The 20,538-nt window shown below is 34.8% G+C and overlaps 1 protein-coding gene across 1 annotated transcript in view; it reads left to right on the top strand.

Moving 5' to 3' along the window:
• Positions 1–20,055, top strand: part of SLC6A2 (solute carrier family 6 member 2) — an 84,957-nt gene extending 64,902 nt beyond the window's left edge. The window contains exons 8-14 of the mRNA XM_074195785.1: positions 629–636; positions 1,415–1,543; positions 3,118–3,217; positions 4,402–4,502; positions 13,509–13,676; positions 15,413–15,484; positions 17,129–20,055. Of these exons, the coding sequence (XP_074051886.1) occupies positions 629–636; positions 1,415–1,543; positions 3,118–3,217; positions 4,402–4,502; positions 13,509–13,676; positions 15,413–15,484; positions 17,129–17,152 (602 nt within the window). The 3' untranslated portion in view covers positions 17,153–20,055. The remainder of the gene's footprint in view (positions 1–628; positions 637–1,414; positions 1,544–3,117; positions 3,218–4,401; positions 4,503–13,508; positions 13,677–15,412; positions 15,485–17,128) is intronic.
• Positions 20,056–20,538: the final 483 nt, after the last annotated feature.

The following is a 20,538-nucleotide window of genomic DNA, read 5'->3' as shown; positions in this document are numbered from 1 at the left end:
AGAATTAGAAGAGATCTTGGAAAACAAAATCTCAGAGCTGCACTGGTTCTTTGCCCATGAAATATCAGAGCTGGAAGACACCCTAGAATTCATCTAGTCCAACCCTCTCATTTTACATAGAAATAAATTGAGACCTAGGAAAGTTGAATAAATCACCCTTCATTTTCTCATATGTCAAATGGGGATAATACTATATGGTCTAACCAACCCATACTAGGGGTGGGAGGGGTAATCAGATGTAAAGAGCTTTGAAAATATAAGATAATAGCTTTGGAATAACTTTATAAAGCACAACCATTCCTTACCTCTTTACATCCACACAGAATTTGAAAATCACCAAAGTAATTTTATTGGCATGATCTCATTCAAGTTTTACAGTAACCCTGGAAGCTGGGAAGACATGTAGGAGGTCTTTTATGAAAGCAGGGGTTATTCTTACTATTCAATAGATGAGGAAACAGAATCACAGAGAGACTGAATGACTTGACCCCAATCACACAGAAAGTTATCATTAGAGAAAGGACTAAGGCAAACTCCCCTGACTCTTTCCTTTTCTAGTGTGCTTTCAATTATATCAGACTGTCTCTAACAATGAATTCAAAATATGACTTATTTGTAACTTCAAAAGGTGCTTGTGTGAGAGGAAATTACTAGAATTTTACAGTATATGTATGGGCTGTGGTCCTTAATTGGCATCAGTATTATGTCTGGATCTCAAAGAAATAGGGTCAGTTTACATCTTACAACCAACCATCTATTCTGTCCAGAAATAAGATATTCCAGTCTTCCACATGTTATGTTTTGAAGGGCAGCCAAAATTTTCCCTTTCCTGACTGGAGAAGTCTCCCTACTGACTTTCTATGTTTCCTTGAATGATGTCTGTTTAGGTAACTGTTTTAGTAATAAGTAGTAAGGCTTCCTGAAGACCTTTTTGAAAATGTAAAAATGTAACATGTTGTAGAAATGCAAGGTATAACTTGTTAAGTCATTAGTATGCATTATAAGATGATCAGTTCTTTAGTAGAAGGCAAAATCCTGAAGGGACAGGAGTTAGGGAGCAACTCAGTTACACAAGCTCATGCATTTATACACCTATACAGAGTGGCTGATTAAGTGATTTAGAAGGGAATAGAACTGATGAGGGGAAAAGGTTGAGGAGTAGAGAGAGAGATCCATGAAAAAGTTATTAGAGCCCTGTTTTTGAGTGAAGATACATCACAAATTCATTAAGTGAAACTTTGCCATTTTTTCTAAGAGGGATCCATATTGTTTCAGTGTTTCTTGGCTTTCTCCTAAGAGAATTACACTGACCTGCCCCACCCCCCACCTCCTTCAACATGTCCATCATAATGTTGGCTCTGGGCACCCATAGCTCCTTTGAGGAGGATGCTAAGCTTTTTGTGATTCTCTCTAGATGGGAGGCATGGAGGCTGTCATCACTGGTCTTGCAGATGACTTCCAGATCCTGAAACGGCATAGGAAGCTTTTCACATTTGTTGTCACCTTTGGCACCTTCCTGCTGGCTCTGTTTTGTATCACTAAGGTGAGTCATTGACTAGGGCAGGTATCAGTGAGGGGAATTTCTGTAGTCCTGTTTTTGTCAGCTACTGATTTGGCTTAAGCTTGTTAGTGGGGGCATGGAAGAGCCAAGATCTTGGAGCCTTGAATACTGAGCTTAAGTCTCAGCAGCACCATTCTAGCTGCATGATTCTGGGCAAATGATTTCTTTGGTCTAGACCTCAGATTCTTTATTTGTCAAATAAAAATCATATTTCATGCCTTGAAGCATTGCTGTGAAGATCAAATCATATAATGGATTTGAAAACAGTTTGTAAAGCACAGAGTAGTCATAAATTAAAAGCTTGAGGGAATTTAAGGTGCATTTGGTTCAACCTCCCCATTTTAAAGATGAGGAACTGAGGTTCAGAGGATGTGTGATTTACCCAAGGCCACTTAGATAATAATAATATATACACACAGAATATATATCACTGATACACACACACACACACACACACACACACACACACATACATATATATATATAAAATATATATATATGAAATTCAGTGATATCAGTATTTCTATGACGTCTTGGGATAATCTCTTTATCAGAAGCACGTTCTAAGGGACAGAGAAAATGCACATAGAAGCAAATATAATGCTTGAGGAATTTTCATGGAAAGGAGACCTTCATAGTCTGCCCTTTCTGTGAGGCCTGACCTCCTGGCAAGCTAAAGCCAACTTTGAACAAGGTTTGCTACTCAGGTTCTCTCCACTGTTTCCAACTTATTTTTATCCTTCCAATTATCCCTGACTCTTTCCTTTCTCAAATACTCCACCTCTCTCAAATTGTTAGTTGTCAAGTCCCACTAACTCTACAAACATCCCTAACACTATTCCTTCTATGTACTTACAAAACCACCTTCTTCAATTAAGCTTATCACTTTTCACTTGTACCATTATAGAACCAATCTTCCCTAATTCATTTTTCACATAGTTGCTAAAATCATTTTCCTAAGACAATATAAAATACAAATTCTTTAACCTGACATTTAAAGACCTTTATTATCTTGTTCACACCTACCTTTTTATACATATGTCATTTTCCTCCTCTTCATATACCCTACATTCCAGTTGAACTAGAACACTGGTGTCCTCCAACTTGCTGATCCCATCGTCTATCACCATTTATTTTGTCTCCCATTCTTTGGAAATTCTTCCATACTTCCTTTGCCTTTCAGTCTCTCTCTTTCTTTAATTCTTAAAGGTTCTTCTCAGGAATGATCCTTTCTTGATAGACTTTGTCTCTCCCTCCTCAAGTTTTTACCTAAGTATACTGCATAGATTTGCCCATTGTCCTCATCATACAAAATATTTTCCTCATTAAATGATAAGTAACTTAAGGAAGATATCATTTCATATCTGTGTATCTTTTGAGGTACTTAGCACTCTGCAACCTCAGTAGAACATAAAAACCTTGAGTGATGACTCATTTTTTTAACCATGTAATCCAAGTACTGTCTTCTGCATGTAGGAAATGTTTGTTGAATTTAAGCAAATGGAAATGAATATGAATTTGAAGTTTTTGGTGGATTTTTTAATTCTGTGTACCAGGGTGGAATATATGTGTTGACATTGCTGGATACATTTGCTGCAGGGACCTCCATCTTATTTGCTGTTTTAATGGAAGCCATTGGTGTTTCATGGTTCTATGGTAAGTAATTTTTTCCTCTTTTCTGGTAGTCCTAGAGAAATCCTGGTTAGCTTCACACTGTCCTGATATATAGGCTTTATGCAGCACTTATTATCAGTAATTGGTAAATTGTGATTAGGTGACACCCCTAATGTACAGGGATGACTCTAGTTCATTCACCTAATGGATCAACCATGAAAGTCTTAGCTAGGGTTTGCGTCACACACCTGGGTAATCTGATGTGTACCTATGATATTAGAGAAGTAATACCATGAAAAGCACATAAATTGGCTTTTGAGTGAGGGAGTGCTGTGTTAAATCACCAGCCTCACTTTCTCCTCTAGAACCATCTGGATCCAGGGGTCAGATATGAATCAGGATGACTGCAGATCATTCTAGATGCAAGGCAATCAGGGTCACTTGGGTAGCTAGTAAGTGTCAAGTATCTGAGGCTGGATTCTAACTCCCATCCTTCTGACACCAAGGCCAGTGCTCTATCCACTTCACCACTTAACTGCCCCATGTAAGAATATCTCCTAGGAACAAGGTATAGAGCTGAAAGAGACCTCACAGAACATCTAGTCCAACTCATTCATTTTACAAAGAAGAAAACAGATCCAGAGGCATTTAGTGGCTAGCTCAAAGTTACGATGTAATAAGTAACAGAGCAGGGATTTGAACATTTGACTTTAAATATAGTACTCTTTCCTCTGTACCAAAGCATCAGTTGTAAGATTAACTTTGTTACAAAAAAGAAGTTGATATCTGAAGGATCATATAATTCAAATGTTCACAAAATGCTTCATTTTTTGGATTATTAATTTTTTATGTATCTAGAATTTGTACTTTTCTATTACTGTCAACAGTCAGAAATTGATTCTGTATGTATATATAGAAAAATAATACCAGATATCCTTTAAGAAACAAAATTACTCTCTAGCCCTTTTCCCTCAGAGTAGGTTAGTCTTGAATTTGACTGTTACCTAGGGTAGCAGTAATTTCTTTAATTCCATTAATGTTTGGAGAATCACTTGGTGCTGAAACTAGGGCAGGATAAGAGTAGTCCTTCTGTTCTAGATGGCATTTGGGCATCTATTCCAGTGTTTGTGATTTATCTTGGATAAAGGCCTTCTGCTAGATTAACATATGCATTTGTGTGTGTGTGTGTGTGTGTGTGTGTGTGTGTGTGTGTGTGTATTCCTTAGGTGTGGACAGATTCAGCAATGATATTCAGCAGATGATGGGGTTCAAACCAGGACTCTACTGGAGACTCTGCTGGAAATTTGTGAGTCCAGCCTTCCTCTTGGTGAGTATTTTGAATTTTCCAATGAAGGAGGTGGAATTATGCCTCCAGGGATATAAGAGCTGTTGAAAAACTTTAAAAATAAAAATAAAAATAGTGTATATACTTTAGAGCCATTTCTTTCTTGTAATCTTCCATGGATTCACCTATCTTTTCTATCCAGAAGATATCCAGATTGATAGATTGAGTCCTACTCTCTTTACTGAAGTACTGTCTCTCTACAATTGCCAACTCTGCTCAAACTGAGTATTCCATAGATATCTCAGACTCAACATATTCAAGGAATTTATTGTCTTCCCTCCTCCCCCAGACACAGACACAGACACAGACACACACACACACACACACACACTCACACATACACACATAGTCTTCTTAGCCCACCCTTCTTCCAGAATTCCCTTTTATTGATGAAGATACCACTTCTCTATCATCCAAGCTCTTAATCATGTCATCCTTGATTCCTCATTTACACTTCATCCATATGCAATATGTTGCCAAACACTGTCATTACTTCATAATGTCTATAGTAAAAATTCTTTCTCTCTACTTTCACAGCTACCAGCTTGTTCAGTTACCTCTCATCTAGTCTATTGCAATACTCTTCTAACTGATCTCCCTGTGAAAACTCTCCTCCCACTCCAATCCATTTTTCATTTAACTGACAAGGTGATTTTTCTAAAATTTTTCTAAATTTTCTAAATTTTCTAAATTTTTCTAAATTTTCTAAAATTTTTCTAAAATATTACAAACCTAATCAATAAACATCAGTGACTCCCTATAACCTCCAAGAACAAATATAATGTACACTTTTGGTATTTAAAGCTCTTCATAACCTGACCCCTTCCTACCTTTCTAGTTTTCTTATCCTTTACTACCCTTCACATACTCTACAAATCGACTAAACTGGTTTATTTCTTGTTGCTCACATGTGACTCTGTCTCTGACAAAAGACCTTTGCACTACTGGTTCATCAGACCTGGAAATGCTCTCCTTCTTCAGCTTTGTTTCATTGGCTTCCTACAATTTCCCTACAAGAGTCAGTTCAAATATTGTCTTCTGTGGGAAACTTTTTCCAGTCTCCCCCAGAAGCCTCTGTGAGATCACCATCCATTTATTACTGCTACTACTACTACTACTACTACTACTACTACTACTACTACTACTACTACATATACTTACATTTATATATTTGCACATATGTATTTGTAAATATATCATATATAGTTGTTTACATCTTGTCTTGCTCATTGGAATATGTAATGTTTGAGAGGAGGGATTATTTTCCTACTTTCTATCAATACAATATCTATCACATATAGTGCTTCATAAATGACTGTGATTGGCTAAGAGTGAAGTTAAATAGCAATTGTTTCTCTTTTAGACAGAAACTATGAAGATCTCCTCCCAGGTTTTTTTAAACCAGGTTAAAGGGGTGATTCTCTGCCTTATTTCTTTCTAATCTAGCCTTAATCACTGAATGGGCCTTGCCTCAGTCAAAATAAGACACATTAAAGAACTTAGTTAAAAGGCCAAGGTCTGTCTTACTGCATCAGGGACATCTCCAGTCATCCTGATCCAAATCTGCATGGACCCACAGGGCTTTAGAGGAGAAAGTAAGGCTTGTGACTTTCATAGCCCTTTCTCACTGAAATCCAATCTGGGTTTTGCTTGAATGTCTCTAGTGAGAGAGAACATATTGCTTCCAAAATAACTGATTACACTTTTTCACAACTCTGATTATGACTAATTTTGTCTTTATATTGAACCTTAACTTATTTCTCCACAACTTCCATCAATTGATCCTGTCTCTCTTTTGGAGTCAAACAGAGCAAGTCTAATATTTCTTTCATATCACAGTGTTTTTAGATAATTATAATCTTCTTCCTTTGTTATCTCTTCTCTAGACTAAACATTCCACTACCTTCAAGTGATCCTTGAATTGAAGGTTCTCTTCTTATTCTTCCTGCTTTGGTTGCTCTTTTATTTAAAAAAAAATATTTATTTTTAACTATATGTAAAGATAATTCTCAACACTCATTTTTAAAGTTTTCTCTCTCATCCTTCCCTTTCCCTCCCCCACTTTAAGACTGCAAGTAATCTGATATAGATTATACATGTGCAATCATGTTAAACATATTTCCATATTAGTCATTTTGTGAAGGAAGAATCATAACAAAATGGAAAAATAAATCATGAAAAAGAAAAAATTATAAAACTGAAAATAGTATGCTTTGATATGCATGCAGATTTCATCATTCTTTCCTTGGATGTGGATGGTATTCTTCATTGCAGTTCTTTTAGAATTTCCTCTGGTCACTGTGTTGTTAAGGAGAACTAAGTCTATCATAGTTGATCATCACACAATGATATCCAGTGTTTTCTTGGTTCTGTTCCCTTCTCAGCACCAGTTCATGTAAGACTTTTTTTTCATAAATCTGCTCATCATTTCTTATACCACATTCTTATATTACAACTTGCTATGTTATTCTCCAAGTGATGAGCATCCCCTCAATTTCCAACTCTTTGCCCCAATAAAAAGAACTGCAAGGAATATTCTTGTACATCTGGGTTTTTCCCCCTTTTTGTGATCTTTTTGGAATACAGGCCTAGTAGTGGTATTGCTGTGTCAAAAGATATTCACAATTTGCTTGCCCCTTGGACAAAAGTTGTTAGCTGCTCTCCAGAATGGATGGATTAGTTGTCAACTCCACCAACTTGTATTAGTGTCTCAGTTTTCTCACATTCCTTCCAACATTTATCATTTCCTTTTTTAGTCATATTGACCAATCTAATAGCTATGAGGTGGTATTCCAGAGTAGTTTTAATTTACATTTCTGTAATTAATAATGATTTAGAGCATTTTTCATTTGACAATATGTACCTTCATCTGAAAACTGCCTTTTCACATCATTTGATCATTTATCAATTGGGGAATGACTTGTATTCTTATAAATTTGACACATTTTTTTCTATAAATTAGAAATGAGGCCTTTATCTGAAACACTGGCTATAAAAATTGTTTCCCAGCTTTCTGGTTTCCTTCTCATCTTGGTTGAATTGGTAATGCTTGTACAAAACCTTTTCAATTTAATGAAATTATTAATTTTGAATTTCATAATGTTCTCTAACTCATCTTTGGCCATAAATTCTCCTTCTCTATATACATCTGACAGGTAAATGAAGCTATGATCTTCTAATTGGATTATGGTATTATCCTTTATGTCTAAATCATGGACCTATTTTGAGTCTATCTTTATATAGTGTATGAGATGTTGATCTATGCCTTGGTTTCACAATATTATTTTCCAGTTTTCCCAGCAGTTTTTGTCAAATAGTGAGCTCTTATCCCAGAAGGTAGTCTTTTATTTTTATAAAACAGTAGATTACTGTAGTCATTTACTATTGTTTCTTTTGTACCAAATCTATTACATTGATTTACCACTGTATTTCCTTGTCAGTATGAATAGTTTTAATAACTACTGCTTCATAATATAATTTCAAATTGGGTATGGCTAGGTCACTTTCCTTTGCATTTTTAATTAATTCCTTCATATTCATGATTTTTTGTGCTTCCAGATAAAGTTTGTTATTATCTTTTTCTAGCTCTATGAAGTATCTTATTTAATTGGCATGGCATTGAATAAGCTGATTGATTTAAATAGCTTTGTAATTTTTATTATGTTAACTTTTCTACCCTTGAGCAATTAATATTTTTTAAGTTATTTAAATTTCTCAAGTGTTTTGTAATTGTGTTCATATAGTTCCTTAGTTGTCTTGAAAAGTAGACTCCCAAATATTTAATGTTTTCTACATCTTGTTTGAATGCAATTTCTGTTTCTATTTCTTGATCTTGGGCTTTGTTGATAATATTTATAAATGCTGATGATTTATGTGGATGTATTTTATAATCTGCAACTTTGTTTAAATTATATATTATTTTAAGTAATTTTTACTTAATTCCCTAGGATTCTGTAATTGTAACATCATATCACCTGCAGAGTGAGAATTTTGTTCCCTAAATCCTTCAATTTTTTTTCTTCTTTTATTGCTAAAGATAACATTTCTAATACAACATGAAATAATAGTGGTGATAGTGTGAATCCTTATTTCACCCCTGATTTTATTGACAAGGCTTCTAGTTTATCGCCATTGCATTTACTACTTGCTGATGGGTTTTGATAGATATTGCTTATTATTTTAAGGAAAAATATATTCATTCCAATGTTCTTTAGTGTTTATTAATAGAAATGGATGCTATATTTTGTCAAAAGCTTTTTCAGAACTTATTGAGATAATCATGTGTTTTTTTTTACTTTTGTTGTTGATAAGTCCTATTATGCTAATAGTTTTCCTAATATTGAACCAGCCAGCCCTGCATTCCTGGTATAAATTTCACCTGGACATAGTATATTATCCTGGTGATAACTTACTGTAATCTCTTCCATCAAAATTCATTAGGAAAATTGGCCTTAATTTTATTTTTTGATTTTGGTTCTTCTTGGTTTAAGTATCAGTACCATACCACATTTGGATCATAAAAGGAATTTGAGAGACTTCACATATTTTTCAAATATTTATATTTTATTGGAATTAATTGTCCATTAAATGTTTGGTAGAATTCACTTGTAAATCCATCTGACCCTGGAGATTTTTTTTTCTTAGGTAGTTCATTAATAATGTATTCATTTCTTTTTCTGAAATGGATTTATTTAAACATTTTATTTCTGCTTCTGCTAATCTAAGCAATTTATATTTTTGTAAATATTCATCCATTTCACTTAGATTATCACATGCATTGACATATAATTGAGCAAAACAGCTTCAAATCACTGCTTTTAATTTCCTCTTCATTGGTGATGAATTTACCCTTCTCTTTTTTGATATTGGTAATTTGGTTTTCTTCTTTCTTTTTTAAGAAATCAAATTAACTATTGATTTATCTATTCTGTTGGTTTTTTGTAAAGCCAATTCTTAGTTTATTCAAATTCAATAGTTTCCTTACTTTAAAAATTTAATTAATCTCTCCCTTGATTTTCAAGATTTCTAATTTGGTACTTAATTGAAGATTTTTAATTTGCTCTTTTCCAGTTTTTTAATTGCATGCTTAATTCATTGATCTCCTCTTTCTTTGTTTTATTCATATATGCATTTAGAGATATAAAATTTCCCTAAGAACTACTTTGGCTGTATTCCATAAGTTTTGGTATGTTGTCTCATTCTTTTTCATGAAATTATTGTTTCTGTGATTTATTGTTTGACTCACTAATTCTTTAGGATTAGGTTGTTTAGTTTCCCATTAATTTTTAGTCTATCTTTCCATGGCTCTTTATAACATGTAAATTTATTATAATATAATCTAAGAAAATGCATTTAACATTTTTTCCATTCAGCATTTGATTGTGAGATTTTTATGCCCTAATATAAGATCAGTTTTTTGTGTGTAGGTTCCATATACCACTGAGGAAAAAATATATTCCTTTCTTGCCTTATTAAGTTTTATCCAGTGTTCTATCATATCTAATTTTTCTAAGATTCTGTTCAGCTTCACTTCTTTGGTTTTATTCTGTGGTTGCATCTATCTTATTCTGAGAGAGGAAAGTTGAGGTTCCCTACTAGTATAGTTTTACTATCTATTTCCTCTTATAACTCACTTAACTTCTCTAAGAATTTGCATGCTATAGCACTTGGTGTATATATATATATATATATATATATATATATATATATATATATATAGTTATTATTGATATTATTTCATTGTCTATGGTGCCTTTTAGCAAAATCTTGCTTTTGTCCTTATCTCTTTTAATTAGATCTATTTTTGCTTTTGCTTTGTCTGGGATCAGGATTGCTGCCTCTCCCTTTCTTTTTTTTATTTCAGTTGAAGCATAATATATTCTATTCTAGTCCTTTATATCAGTTCTGTCTCTCTCTGTTAAAATGGGTTTCATCTAAACCATATATTGCAGTATTCTGGTTTTTAATCCACTTGCCTATATGCTGTTATTTTATGGGAAAATTCATCCCATTCACATTCACATTATGATTACTAACTGCATTTCCCTTCATCCTGTTTTTGCATTTATACTTTTCTGTCTCCTTTCACCATATTCCTACTCATTAGTATTTTACTTTTGACCATGACTTCCCTTAATCTGCCATCATTTCTCTCAGAACCCCAACTTTTCCCCCTTCCCTTCTTTTGCTTGCTCTCTCTTCTATCAGTTCATCCTCCTCTTTTCCCTTTCCCCTGCTAATTCCCTGTAGCACAAGATAAATTTCGAAACCTAATTGGGAGTGTATTTTATTCCCTCTTTGAAATAAGTAATTTGAGAGTAATTTTCAATAAATGCTCACACTCTCCCTTCTTTCCCTCTATTGTAATAAGTGTGTCTCTTCTGTGTCTTTTCTTGTGATATGATTTATCTGCTTCTCTCTCCTATTTCTTGTCTCAGTTCAACCCTTTTTCCATGTCTGTATAGTTTTTTTAATATCATCACATGATAATCAAGTTATATCCCATCTTCTATCTAAGTATACTTCTTCCATCTGCAGAAAAGAAGTATAATTCTCAAGAATTGGAATTATTATCCACCTATATAGGGATGTAAACAGTTTAGTCTTATGGACTAACATTTTTTATATTTACATTTTTATGTATCTTTTGTGTATTGTATTTGAAAATCAGATTTTCTATTCAGCTCTGATCTTTTTATTAGGAAAGTTTGAAAGTTTCCAATTTCATTGAAAGTCCACCTTTTCCTCTGGAAAGAATAGGCTGAATTTAGCAGGATAGTTGATTGTTGGTTGCAATTGAAGCTTTTTTGACTGTGAGAATACCATTTTCCAGGCCCTTCAATCATTTAATGTTGAAGCTGCAAAGTCCTGCATAATCCTGCCTGGTATTCCTTGGTATTTGAATTGTTTCTTTCAGACTGCTTGCAGTATTTTCTCCTTTAACTAATAATTCAGGCAATTAGCTACAATATTTTTTAGAGTTTTTCATATTTGGAGTTCTTTCAGAAGGTGATCAGATTCTTTCAAATACTATTTTGCCCTTGCATAGAATATTAGATCAGTTTACTTTGGTAATTTACTAAAAGATATTGTCCAAGTTTTTAAAAAAATCTTGTTTTTTAAGCAGTCCAATTATTCTTAGATTATCTCTCCAAGATATGTTTTCCATATTGGTCATTTTTTCCTATGCGGTCCTTTATATTTTCTTCTACTTTTCTAGCCTGATTTTGCTTGATGGATTTTTGATGTCTTATAAAGTCATTAGTTTCCACTTGTTATATTCTAATTTTTAAGGAATTTATTTTCCTCAGTTAGCTTTTGTATCTCCTTTTCCATTTGGTCAATTTTACTTTTAAAAGTATTGCTTTCGGGGTGGTTAGATGGTGCAGTGGATAAAGCACTGGCCCTGGAGTCAGGAGTACCTGGGTTCAAATCTGGTCTCAGACACTTAACCTGTGTGGCCTTGGGCAAGCCACTTAACCCCATTTGCCTTGCAAAAACCTAAAAAAAAGTATCGCTTTCTTTAGTTAATTTTTGTGCTTCTTTTCCCAGTGTTTTGTAATTCTCCTGAATAACTCTCATCTCTCTTCTAATTTTTCTTCTACCTCTCTTATTTAGCTTTTAGCATCCTTTTTGAGATCTTCCAAGTGGATTTTTCAGACTTGTGACTAATTCATAATTCCCTTTGAGGCTTCACATGTAGACATTTTAGCACTGTCTTTCTCTTCTGAGATAGCATTTTGATGTTCCCTGTTGCCAGAGGAGCTTTCTATAGTTAGGGCTTTCTTAATTTTTTCCCCATTTTAAAAGCTGAACTTTGCTTCTGGGGAACAAGAGCACAATCTCAAGCTTATCATGCTGAGGCCTAGGGGTCTGGTCTCTGGCTTTTTTGCACCAAGGCTTCAGGTGATGGTGACTTGCTGTCTGTATTAGGGTGGCCCAATCCTATTATGACAGCATTCTAGGACTTACAGTATGCCTTCTGCTCTGGAGCTGGGACTCTCTCTGTTGGTCTACTGAACTGGGACTCAGTACTCTAGGTTATTGAACTCCCTTACAACTAAGAATCTCTAGTTAGCTTCCCCTGCCTGTGTTGGACTGTACTTGCCTTTTACTCAAACCTTGCCCAAACTCCCTCCAAGATATCTTGACCTGAAAAAACTGTTTCATTCTGTCTTTTTTGTGCATTCTCCAGAATCTGTTTAGAGGCTACATTTAAAATTGTTTTGGGGAAAACTAGGGAAAGGTAAGAGAACTTCCTAGCTTCTCTCCACCCAACTTGATTCTACCTAGAAATTCTCTAAATGCTCTTTAATTAATTAATGACATTGCTAAAATATGGCACTGAGAACTAAATGCAATATTTTAGATGAATATGACCAAGGCAGGGGTTTTTACCTCTCTGAATCTAGACCTTTATCAGCCAAATCACATAACTTTAGGAGGGTGAGTGGACTAATCTATAGTATATTTTATATGTATAAAACTACCAATCACTAGAGCCCCTAATTTTTTAAAATATGAATTGTTATTTGAACATTCTTTTCCATCCAGTGTCTGTGAAAATTCTACTCATGTTCTTTTATCCAGTTCTGTTCTTAACTTCATCCACTTCATCCTTTCTCCTCTCCTCTTTTTCCTTCATTGTCATCTTTTCCTCTCTTATTTTCCTTATTTCCATTATTCTTTTTTCTCCTCATCCTTTTCTACTTACTCTTTTTCTCTCTCTCTCTATTTCATTTAAAAACATCTATCAAGTACATACTGCATTCTGGGTACTGTTCTTAATTCTATGTGTGTGTGTGTGTGTGTGTGTGTGTGTGTGTGTGTGTGTGTGTGTGTGTGTTTTCTATTCTTCTTCTTTCCTTAAATACAAATCAGAGACTCTTTATGCAATATATTTGAACCCCAAATATATAGTATAGAATTTTGAAGATAATAGAAGTTTGTTATTTGTTAAGTTGACAAATTGTCTCCTTCTCTCCTTAGTTTGTAGTGATTGTCAGCATCATCAATTTCAAGCCCCTCACCTATGATGACTATGTCTTCCCTTTGTGGGCCAACTGTGTGGGCTGGGGCATTGCTTTATCCTCCATGGTACTGGTGCCTGCCTACATTATCTACAAATTCCTGAGCTTGAGGGGTTCCCTAGGAGAAGTAAGTACTCTATTCCGGACAGAATCAAGGGATACTTACAAACCCAGAATTGAGGGAATATGGGTGACTGTTTCTGCCATTCAGCACCCATAAAAAAGAATTAATGATTTGGACTCATGATTTCAGAATGCTAGTTATGGAAAAGACCTTATCAACTGCTTAACCCAATCTTCTAATTTTACAGATAAAGAAACAGAGCTTCAGAAAGGAGACAGAACTTTTATCAAGGTCCCTTGAGAATTTCACATCAGATTGAGGACTACCTTTATATTCTGTTAAATCATTTAACTTTTACATTCAGTTAAGTCTTAGAAATCAGAGCTATATCCCCCTTCAGTCTTTTATTTCACAAAAGAGAAAATTGAGGCTCAAAGATGTTGAATGCCTTGACTGGGATTACAAAACTTTTGATAGGCAAATCTTAGACTCAACCCAGATCTTCCCAAGTATTTTTGAGTCTTGTTAATTTTTTCCTATGCTGTTCATTGGAAAGCAAGTTTATATGGTAAAAGCTATTATGGTAAATTCCTTGAGGTCAAGGACTGTTTGTCATTTTGGATCTGTATCATCCCCAGACCCTTAGATAGTGCTTTGCTGAGAGTCAACACTTAATAAGTGTTTCTTGTTATCACTGTGATATACTTCCATATAGATCAAGCACCAAAAATGTCATCCAGAGTCATCTCAGTCATCTCATTTTATTGCTGATACAAACACTTTTATCTATTTTACTTTATTATCTATTTATCTAACATAGTTTCACATGTATAGAGCTTGTCTTCCTAACAACAAATGTATTAATTTTGCTCTATGTAAGTCATTATGCTAGAACTATGAGCAAAGAACTCAAGTGATTTTGAACTAAATGAGAATTTAGGAAAGGCAGCCCTTCCTCATCTTTACTTAGAATCTCTGGGTTCTTTCTGTATTGCATTGCAGCACTTTTTCTTCTCTGTCCTCTAACCCTCAGATGCTAATACCCTCCTTCTCCAAAATCTACCTTGAATTAATTTTGTATCTTTCCTATTTATACACATGTTCCACCCCAAATCCAGCCCCTCAAGATAATGTAATTTCCTTGAGGTTAGGAACTGTTCCACTTCTGTCTTTGAAATTTCAGTATTTAATACAGTTTATATCACACTGTGTTTAAGAAATACCTATTGACTGATTGGTTGGAGGTTGTGTAATCTAAGTCCATCATTTTTACAGAGGAGGAAACTGAAGCCTAAAGAGGGTAGATGAGTAGCTGGAAGGTGAACCCAGGTCCTCTGATCCAGTGTTCTTTCCGCTATACTATTTCATGAGTCTCTGAAGGAGCTTAAACCTAATAAATTATTTTAAGTGCAGAGGCTACAGGGTCCTTTTGTTTCTCCTTGTGTCCCCCAATGTGCTTATATACAATAGCTGTCCATGAAATGCTCACCTAATTTTTTGATGTTTAATTCAAATTTTCATAAGTCAGAATCACTAATTTGGGTTAACCTGCATTCCCATTTGATTAAAAATTTTGTTATAAGGTGGTTTACTATGTATTTTACACACACACACACACACACATACACACACACACACACACACACACACACACATTGTACATCGAGGGTTGAGGAAATATTAGAGCAATGCTTTTGTATTCATTCATTCATCTAAGTCAACCTTTTCATTCACTTACCAGATCTGCCCCATTATATGTGGGTGGAAGCTAAACTCTTTTCTCTCTCCATAATTCTCAGAGACTGGCTTACTGCATCACTCCAGAAAATGAGCACCACCTTGTGGCCCAGAGAGATGTCAGACAGTTCAAGGTTTGTGTCTTTCCTGAACCATCTTCCCAAGAAGCTCGCATTTCCAGGCTGGAGATCCAATCATCCTGTTTATGTGGAAGAAACAGAACCACCCAGGAAAATAAAGAGTAAAAGTCAACAGTTTGGGGAGTTTCACAAATTTTCCAGAATTGTAATCTATTTTGCAGTAGAGTTTGGAGAAAAGTACAAAGTTATTAAAGCTGGAATTTGGGGTTCAAAACTATGTAACACAAAAACTATAAACTGTAACTGTTGTAGGGGAACTTTATAAACCTCCTAGACCAAATCTCTCATTTTATAAGTAAGGAAAAGGAGACCAGAAAAGGAAAATGACTCACTCAGAGTACCACAGCTAGAATTTAGATTAGTGTAAAGTGCCTTCAGCCAGGATTCTAACTTAGATCTTTTGATTTCTACTCCAGTTCTACTATGTAGTGCTCCCTACTTCCTGAGCAGCACTTGATGTTTTCTTCTTTTTCTTATTCTCCTAGTTTTCCAGATATTTTGAAGTATGGATTGTTGGGAAATAATGTGAAGAGCTGACATAATATATAAAGTATGGAAATAGTAAAAAGGCAAATATGGAGAGTTAATGAAGGGAGGATAAGGAAGGATAAAGAATACAATGGAGTTTAGTGTGGACATGAGGAGTGGAGAAAGAATAAAACTTGGTTAGGGTGGCATTTATGGGAAAGATAGCTTCTTTATAAAAGTAGAACAAGACGCATTTTTTTTGCAGTTTTCCTTTACTTATTTTCTTTTCTCCCATCCCTTGGCTATCCTGTTCAAAATATGGATTAAGGCAAGTGATTATTCAAAATACAGGATAGTTTGGGCAATAAGGAGAAGATAGTGAGACGCTAAGATTTCTAAAGAGGTAGATTCTTAGAGAAGCAGAATCTTGGAGGCAGGAAGGCCTGAGTTTAAACCTTGTCTCATTTACTAGCTGAGTGAGTTGGGTGTACTTAAGTTCTCTCAGTCTCAGTTTCATTATCTGAAAAATGAGGGTATATCATGTGATGTCCTCTAAGATACCCCATCTTGCTCTAAATATACAATTCCTTCTCTTAGTAACTCTGGCACAAGTAACCATGAAAATCAACCCTTAACTCTGCTCCAGGTCAGTGTTCTATTTCTGAGTTACTAGAAACAGAATTTTGGGAAAACATCATAGCTATCCATGTTATGGATTATTATACTCAAAGGAGATGGGTATGTTTCAAATTCCCCTGACTTTTGTGGTAGCTCATGTATTGATATCATACTTCATGTATTCAAGGATCTAGTGATTTTATCAGTGGAGTAGACCATCCCAGCCCTAGCAGATAATCTTGCAAGAACTTGATTGGGGAAAATGAAATATTGCTTTTAGGCCCACTTTTAAGTTCCACACTGAACAAGACTGATACTTATGTAAGAGACTTGAAATTATGAGGTCCAATTCAGACATTGGTAGACACTTGTGGGAACTGAAGGAAACTGATATTCCCATTGTTTCAAAAATTCCCTGAAACTGACTCTTTGGGAGATTCTGTCACCACTACTTTCTTTCTTAGCTTAAATGCAAAATAATCATTTCCTAGAGAATTGAATTCCTTTAAGTTCAAGTAATTCCTGGTATTTAAAGAATCTTTTCTTTTTCAGCTCAAACACTGGCTAGCAATCTGACTGTACTCACCTGAGGAGGAACCCTATCTTCTGTGACATGTTCAAATGGGATTAATGACAATTTCAAGACTAAAGCCCTCTGGACTGTATTTCACCAGTTTCTCTCGAATTGACCCATAGATTGTCCGGAGGAAGAGAATTTTCTTAAAGACTTCTTTTCCTTCATTCACTACAAATGAATTCAAATAATCTTATCTTTGTTTTTCTTTGAGCCATTAATTTTAAGGACTAATTCCTGAAATAGATTTGGTAAGATTTAGGGAAGATATGGGGTTTTAAGGGAATTGGAAAGATGTGTCCCTTCACTCAATGTTTCTATTACATGAGTAAAAGTGAAGATAAGATAATGTCTGTGACAAGTGATGGCAAGCATTTTTGGTCAATTGGTTACCACATTCTTTTTGAAAGCAGGCCAAAGGGACAGTTATGGAAGAAAGACATTTAGATGCTTGCTGTTATCCCTGATATCTTCCTGGGTTAATTCTATATCCTTCTAAATTATACAGTATTAGTTGAAACTTTGTAATACTCAGTCCTCACCCTGGTTAACTCTTTTGTTTTCCAGAGAAGGGTCATATCTGTTCCAATTAATTTGTAATGAGATAGATGGGTTTGGAATTATAACTTAGGGAGACACAGATTATGCTATGTTATTCTCTGATGTATTTTTTAAGTAATAGAAGGTGCTTATGTAAAACTAATCATTAGGAGAGTTTTATTTATCATATCAATTTAGGTTCACTTGCCTTGCTCAGTTGACATCAATGCTTCAGTGGATCCGTGATTCATTGCTGTGGGTGCTCCCTCCTCTGGTGCAGATTGCAACCCCCTCCAAACACTTTCTTATCCTGGAGGATTTTTGTGCTTATTTTTCCATCAATTCTTCATGGAGGTGCTGGAGACGTTTCTTCGGGTTGTTATTTTATGAATACTGGTGCAGTACTCGGAGACTTCCAGCAACTTATAAACATGTCATAAGCATAGCTTCTCCATCATGCTTTCTGGTATTTCTTCCAAAAAGAAAAAGAAATCTCAGTCTATAGCTATATAGAGATGAAACATGCAATTCTTTAAAATTATGGTTTTATTCTGAACCAGAGAAACCAGATCCCCAACTTTGCTGTGATGTAATATAAGACCTCCTTTTCCCCCCTTCTCATCAAATAATTATAGGCAGTTTTTGAATTCTGTGTTCATTGAAAGGAACAGTGACATGGATAATTTAAAAATGATTCCCATTTATTCTTTTGTTTTTTTCTAACAATTCTACCTTCTTAGTTTGTTATAATTCAAATTCTTATTAATGGAATTTTTGATTACTTTAGCCCATCCCTGTGGATGGTGAGAGGGTGAACCAAGAGTCTGCTAAGGGGGCAAGAATAGCATGGGGAGCTCACAAGTAGGACTGTCACAAATAAGAGGGTAACTGAGAGATGATATATCTGGTTAACATCCAAACTCTTGAAAATTCATGGATAAGCCCCACAAATAGATATGTATGGTTTTGCTTTTATTCTGTTCAGCTGAAATGCAAGAAAGTTCATTTATAGTCCTTGGGACTGACCTAGATAACTTTGGGATTTGTATTATGGGCATTAGAAAGGAAGACAGAATGTGATTGATTGTTTTTATCAGCTTGGCACTTCTTTGTCTAGTGCCAAAATACTGTTTGCCAGTAGATTATATTTATTTGTTTTTAACTTAATTATATAAAAGATTCAGATGTAATCTACTCTGGATTATAACATGGGCTTCCAGCTTTGGGATTCCCATCCCAGAGAGTTATCTCCTTTATGTTTTATTAGTGAAGACAGAGGTGCTGATCATCTCCCAGAAGTTTGACAGAAAAGAGTATATTTATAGTAGGAAACTATAGGAGACTACAATACAATAATTCATATTTCTGTAGGACATTGAAACTTAGAAATCTTTTTCGTCATAACAGTCCTATCAAGTCAACAGTACCAACATCTTTGTCCCCATTTTATAATTGAGGAAAGTCAGGTTCAGAGAGGTAATTTGTTTAGCTACTAAGGATCAGAGTTGGGATTCAAATTCATGTCTGCCAGCTCCCAAATCAGCATGCTTTCTATTGTACAGCATTGCCTTTCAAAAAAAATAATTGAGTCATTAAGGAATTAGTCAACTAACCCAAAAGATATATCAATTCAGGTCAGGTACACAGACTGGAGAATACCTTAATTAGATGTCCCAGTTCAATAGTTTTCAGTAATGTCAACTCCCATTGATTCATATTTACTCCTTAAAAACTAGAGGAAAAGACCACTACCTGAATTTGGGTTGGAATTTGGCCTAATTAGTATGGGTTGTTTCTGATTCTAGTTAGCAGTTTAGTTTAGTTACAACCCTAAAGAGAGTAAAGGCTGATCTTCTCATCACCATGCCATTATTGCTGCTGTGTGGCTTTGGGAAAATTACTTGACCTCCAAGGATCAGTGAAGGGAAAGCTAACAGAGATCATAATCATAGAGGGGAGATAAGATGCTGTTTATGATTGATTGAATTTATGTATCACACAGAAAACAACTATCTCTCTACCCCTTTCCCACTTCCAGCAAATATTATGAAAAGTATGGGAGGTAGGATGATGAAAGGAAGTAATAGGGTTAAAGGGAAACTTTCTAGGCCTTTCTAATTTGACCCTATTTAGGAATCAATTACACTTCTAGATCCCAAGGTTAATAAATTAAGGTTGTATGATTTTTAAGTGAATCAGACCATAGAAAATTTAACAAGAGGAAAATTGAATGAAAACAGTAGTTTTATTGGTTAAGTAGAAGCACAGATTTCTTGAATATTAGGGGAAATAAAATTCTAGAATGGCCAAAAAGAAATAATGTGGACTGTCATCTCTTGAAAATTTCAGGCAGAAGTCAAGTGACTTAAGTGGTTTACATTCCTGACTGAAGGATGTGATGGGTCTCATCTTCTTGAGATCCTTCTACCTAGAGAGTCTAGAACTCTTTAGGTTGATAAATATATATATATATATATATATATATATATATATATATATATATATATATACACACACACATATACCCTCTTCCCCCTCTACATACACACTAAAGATTATGCAGTGTCAGGTATGGACATTGGAAGTATTGAGAATGGATACTCCAAAGGCCCGAACTGAAAGCTTTAGTTTTCTACTAGCAGCAGCCCCTTTAATTATAACATCATCTTCCTACACCATTGAGGCTTCCCACTACAAAACAAGCAAACCAAAACCCAAAAGAACCCCAGTTACATTAAAACATTTAAATATTTTTATGAACATTTGAATTGCTATAAGACAGAACCCAGAAAACTCCATTCCCAAAGGATAATTATGGCAATGGAGATAGTAATCATATAGGGAAGTG

This window comes from Macrotis lagotis, chromosome 1 (genome assembly GCF_037893015.1).
Source record: "Macrotis lagotis isolate mMagLag1 chromosome 1, bilby.v1.9.chrom.fasta, whole genome shotgun sequence".
Lineage (NCBI taxonomy): Eukaryota > Metazoa > Chordata > Mammalia > Peramelemorphia > Peramelidae > Macrotis > Macrotis lagotis.
This window is presented reverse-complemented; position numbering and strand designations above follow the sequence as displayed.